Source organism: Lagopus leucura, unplaced genomic scaffold (assembly GCF_019238085.1).
Source record: "Lagopus leucura isolate 7727_CA_CO unplaced genomic scaffold, USGS_WTPT01 Super-Scaffold_100002, whole genome shotgun sequence".
In the NCBI taxonomy this organism is placed as follows: domain Eukaryota; kingdom Metazoa; phylum Chordata; class Aves; order Galliformes; family Phasianidae; genus Lagopus; species Lagopus leucura.
Window position 1 is genome coordinate 57,715,470 of NW_024962263.1, and position 6,000 is coordinate 57,721,469.

Here is a 6,000-nt window from a genome sequence, read left to right on the forward strand (position 1 = left end):
CACGGCAGCAGTAAGCCAGCAGAGCTTGAAGGGACTCATTTCCACAGATGTGGAAAAGGACAATTTCTGATGACATGAGGGAATGCACTTGAAACCTTTGGACAGGAGCCCCTCTAGAAGTGCATAAATGTAGAACGAGGCCCAAATCCTTCAAGTTATATAGGAACCAGTCCATGACTGGGCCACCTGCCATCTCTCCAGAACTATTAAAGCACAGGGGATGTTCGTGCAGCCCTATGGATGCCTGCCTGATGTGCCCTCCTTTAGACATCTGTGTTTGAAATTTAACACTGACATGCCCAGTATTTAGGTACGAGTTTATGAACTTATGGGCGGAGCACAAAACACCTTCCTTAATACACACAGAATCAAGTCCTCATTACATAGGAACAGCCACATTTCATGCTAAATGTGTTGAACTATACCAAATGTATCCCAACTTGTTTTAAAATTCCTTGCAGTACTGCTATAAAGTCTCCTTGCCGTACACTGGCTGCACAGAGCAGACTTTATTATTAGCCGTTTATTGCAGAGGATTCTCCAAACCGGTAAAAGGACAAAATGTTCCTATCTGGGCAGAGACTTAAGTAACAGCTAAATTAAATCTTTGCATTCACAGTATTCATACAAAGGCAGATGGGAGCAGAAAATGTTGCGATGAAGAATATGGAATGAGATGAGATCACAGCATCAGTCTGTCCTTTGTAGATCTGGACAATGATCACAGAGCCAGATTGGATTAGTGAAACCTATTTACCAGAAGTTCAGAGCAGTTGCGTGAAGCTGAAAGGCAGTCAGGAGAGAGAGGTGGAAAATGCACCAGATTTACAGCTGCAGCGACGAAAATTTAGAAGTTTTCACCACCGTGATTTCATCCAAATGTGAGTACATCAGAACTGTAATAACGGGGATGGTGTTGTCTTTTGGATGGACGGAGCGCGTTATCCTTAGTGAAACCTTTAAAGGAGCAGCTCATCTGTCTGCTCTCTGTGCTGCGTTGTGCTGCCAGCTCGGCGCTCCCTGCTTCTCGCTGGAGCTGAGCCGTGCAGGTGCCTCCACATTGTGGCTGTGCAAAATCTTTGCACAGGCAAAACTGGGAGATTTGGAATCAGCGTTCGCACACCTATGAGGTAATTGCTAAAGTGACAGCTTGCAACTGCGTGGCTATTCTATGTGATAGAAAAGAAAATGAAGTTCTGGGAGCAGTTAGCAGCTCGGATGAACTGGGTGAACCGCATGAATGTGGAATTTAAGTCTGCTGCCTCAGTAAGTGGAACATTTCCAAAGCCATGCCCTCAAAATGAATGCATGATTAACATTAATTGCTTGTAATGAAGAGTAAGAACCGGACAAAATCCGGTCTGCATTTGATTGAGCAAATTAGTTTAAACTCAATAGCTGCGTATTTCAGCAACAAGAAGAAAGCAGGTAAAAGCAGGGAAAACAAATTGTGAGGGCAGATCAGATATCTTCTTGCAAGCTGCAAGCCTGCACTCTCAGCTGCTTAATTTCAGAATATAAGTGGAAATGACAAAGTGAACCCTCACCGTAATCGTTTTTGTTGCCTGAAATCTGGACTGCACACACAAACAGCCTCTTGCAGGCAAATCCAGAAACAGCATCTGCAAGAATTCAGCCTTGCCTTCCCACTCCCTGCAGAAAAATCATGTTTGCAGGGAGAGCCCTGCAACCCCACTGATTTCATTGTTGCCATTGTATTCCTGTGCAAGTGGGTCACTTACATCTACCTCCGCGATTCACTCTTCTTTCAATGGCTATTCAAGTAATTGCGTGTTTGCTGGTGCTGTGACTTCCCTTTGATGCCTTCCCTTTCTTCAGCCCATGTAAGCCATTCACCACATACGCTGGCAGATGACAAGCTGTGAGTCAGTCTGTGGATTGTATGTACTCTGAAAAGATGAACATTTATTGCCATTAGGCACATTAATATACGGTTTGTCGTGCACCAGCCTGGGTGCCAATAGCAGCACAACAGTACTTGCTTTTGGTAACAATATACAGAAACTGAGCTCCACGCGTTAACCAGTAAAATACATAAATCATTAAGATGATCCTTTGTGCCACTGAACTTTTCTACACTTGGATTTAATTAAAGTGCTCATGAACAATTAGTAATATTAGCCTGCACACAGTGCAATACCACCAGTAAAGTCATTGTGGCAGCTTCAAAAGCAAGATAGAACACATTTGCAGAAAACAACTTTCATCATGTTTGTGTGGTTTTCACCCCACACTTGCAGTGCTCTAAAATATAAAACTGCTCATGCAGGAGAAGGCACTGGGGATCCTTGAGGATCCTTGAGTCACCTCCCAGAGCAGACTGCGATCAAGCTGACAGCTTAGCACATTCTCTGGCTTTGTGCAGGCAAATAACTCACTTGTGATACGTGTGGAAACACTGTACTTCAGCAGGAGACTTGGACAAGACGTGGCACCTCCTGTTACTTCCTGCTTCACCGAGGGCAGAGCTTGGCCAAGACTCTGTTTCTGTCTGATGGGGTCCTACTGCTCAGTACTTGCATCCTCACTGTGGCATCTGAAGTTGTTCTTCACGCCATTAGAGAGGCTGTGACACGGGCAGCAGTACTCAGCATGGGGGAGGCCACCACTGCCACCACTCATCCATGCCCCAGAGGTAGCAGGAATAGCAGGATCAGCAGACCTAGGTCCTTCAGAACTTCAGATCTCAAGGCCGGAATTCTCTGCAGCTTCACTGCAGCTGCAGTAATGAGAAGCTTCAGTTTATCCAGCTGTTTCCACATTTCCAAACATCTTCACAGATATTAACGCATGGCAGTACTAAGCATGGCAGCTCCTGGATCCCAAAAATGTAAAGGAAAACTCACTTAGAGAGCAACAGTCATTTTCCTGACTCTTCAATGCCTGTGGGCTATAAACACAGCCTGAAAGGGAAGCCTCCCTTCACATGCCTTGCCCTCAGGGTCAGCATTTAGAATTGGAATTAAACACAACTAAATTTTGTAGGTTTTTTTGCAGGTTGTTTTTTGTAACCAGCTGCTAAATCCCATAGTCATAACACCTGTATTCTGCATACAGGAAGGGTAATTAATTTTAAAGTGCAAAGAGTAAGATATAATGAGAGCTGGGAGAATAATTTTCAAGTCAAACTGGAAGAACGTTTAATCAGCCCTTGCTGTGTCCAAAAATGACCATCCAAAACCGATCACTTCAGTGTGAATGCAATGTCCAGTCAAAAACCTGGCTTATGATCCAGGTATCTCATGTGTCTTGTAGCTAGTCTTTCTGTTTTGCCTGGGATTTTGGTGTCTTCATGGATTTAAGAAATAAAGTTCAGAAAAAGCTTCAAGGAAAATGCCTCATAAAGTTAAAGAACTGAATGGGATATTCTGACAAGTGAAAAAAAGGAGTGGATGAAGTGTGTTGTACCTTGGACACAGTGCAGTAAATCTGGAATAACACAATGAAGCAGTCTGATATTACTGGAAGTCTGTATCTAGATACAGTGGTTGGCCTCTCCAAAGTTAATGCAGGTACAAGTCATGGTCTAAGCTGACTGGATGGAAGAGCTTTCCACCAAAGACTCCCATCCATCAGGCAGGAGGCACGGTCACACCCTCAGGTAGGAAATGGCAGATTCCTCCTGGACACCCATAGGAGAAGCACAGGAACTTCAGGAAGGCTCTTTCCCCATGCCCACAAATGTCTATTTTATAGCCAGAAGATCATTTCTGAAGTAACATTAAGAAAAAGACTTTCTTTTGGGTTGTTTCAGCTTGAATTTTCCTTAAATCCTTCCTTTCTTCCCACCACGCCCTCAATAAATCCCCATGGAAGCATCTCAGAGACATACTTGACATAATCTCACCACTATAGCACAGCTACAGCATCTCAAAGTAATGAGAAACAGCTTAAAGATACTGAAATGTTTCTTGTTTTTTTTTAATAGCAATTATTTATCCCACACTAGCTGTCTCCAGCCCTCACCTTTTTCTCTGCCACCCAGCACAGGCTTCATGGGAGCTAACAGAAGAGCCAGCAGGCTCATGTGCAGGGCCTCCAGCAAGTGCCTAACACCAGGATCCTCTCTGAAGGCTCTTCCCCATTGTATTCCCTCCTGCAGCAGGACAGGAAAGCCTGCTACTGGTCTTCCGGCACCACAAACCAGCAAGATCTTCACCATTACCTTCAATGGCCACTGCTCTGGTGTGCTATTTGAGCTTGTCCACTTCTGCCCAACCCTGACCACGTTTCTGTTCTTTTCACAGCATGTAGTCCTGCCCGAAGGAGAGCCAAAAGCACGCATCACATCCTGACAAAGAGCGTAAGAAAAATTTCTCTCCCACTCTTTTGTTTTCTTTCTAGTTGGTTAAGCTTATCCTTCAAAATGCTATGGAGAAATGGGAAGCAGATCTTTCAGGGCAAAGAAATGCTGCAGCATCTGGTGTAGGGAGTGGGGTGAGAAACAGAAAGGGCAGTTCCTGTACAGCTACAGATGATTCAGTCTGTACTTACAGATTATCACACGAGCGCTTTGAAACTCTTAAAAAAGTAAGGTCTTTGTGCAGAGCTAGTAAAAATGAACGTAGCTTATCAACACGGGTCATCTGAGGGACTCACAGACTTAATTCTTATCCACAAAGCACTAATAACACTGCCAGAAGGACAGCAAGCAAATTGTAGCAATGCACATGCAATCAAGGAGCCAGTACCACATTTCCCAGGGAATATGGGAGGAAAACAGCAAGCAATGAGCTGTAATCTCCTCCCAGAGAAACGGCTCTGAGAGAGCAACAGGAGGATGCTTGCCCCTTGATCCTGGTGGCACAGGGATAACCTGGCACCTATGTAGCTCAGCAACATGCAGCTGCATATGGTCCTCTCCTGTCTCTCCAACCCACCACTCAGCACAGTGCTCACTCCTGCCTAAGAAAGGAAATCAGATGAACGTTTCCTGCAGCCCTCTGCCATGCAATCCCAGCTTTTTTCTTCTCCACTTTCCCTCCACTGAATGTTTCTTTTCAATAGGTCTGTAAATATTTTTTGCCCCTGATTACATCTTCTGGGCATAATTATTATGTGACAATAACAGCAATACAAAAAGAGCTGAACAGAGTGAGAAAACATTCTCCAAGTTTAGACATTCATACATGTTAGTTTGGTTCAAGTTTTCTTGTCTTCAGAGCCATTTTTTCCTCCTTAAATGCATTTAGCCTACACACAACTCATTCCACGATCCTTTTATCACAGTTCTATCTTACAGGTATGATAGCCACACTTCTTGCACGTTCATAACTTGTAAGCACTCTTATACCTCTTAGACCTCCATGCACCTCTCCAAGAATTCTTAAACCTTTCAGAGAGACCCTTCTGTCAAAGTATTCTCCCTACAGACACAGGCATTTCTCCAGCACTTCATTGAAATGCTTCATTCCATGCTCTTTCCTCTTCCCATGCTCTGATTCCCTGCCTGATCCCCATTTGTAGACACACTCCTCTTCACAGTCCAGATTCCCTAATCTCCGTCTGGCACAGTAGGTCCCTCTGCTTATCACACTTACCTGTGCACTGGGAAAAACCTTACCACATTCAATCCCATCTCCTGGGTAACAAAGCAAACCACAGGATAATTCACAGAATGCTTCAAGTGCACCTCGGAAGAATCAGTAACAGACCTCTGGCGTTTGAGTGAAAAACATACATGTATGTATTTTCTCGGTTTGTGAAAATCTTCTTTTCATCACTCAAGCAGAGGTTTCAACATGACTCTTCATCCCAACAGAGGACAAAATTTAATGTCTTTGTGATGCTCAAAATAAGCCATTTTGAGATACTCCTTTTTTTATTTGCTATGTCCTCAATATGTTTTGTCACATAATGTAAAAATAGCATAAGAATGCAAAAGAAAAAAAGAACAATTATGACTAAATAAAACAGAATGCTTAGATAAGGGCTTCTTTGGGGGGGGGGGGGGGGGGGGGGGGGGGGGGGGGGGGGGGG

General features: G+C 44.0%; 1 protein-coding gene across 1 annotated transcript in view; it reads left to right on the forward strand.

Annotated features, from left to right (window-relative positions):
- Positions 1-814: 814 nt before the first annotated feature.
- VXN (vexin) overlaps positions 815-6,000 on the forward strand; it is a 14,797-nt gene continuing 9,611 nt past the window's right edge. Inside the window, exons 1-2 of the mRNA XM_042870283.1 lie at positions 815-881; positions 4,269-4,324. Coding sequence (XP_042726217.1) covers positions 815-881; positions 4,269-4,324 — 123 coding nt within the window. The remainder of the gene's footprint in view (positions 882-4,268; positions 4,325-6,000) is intronic.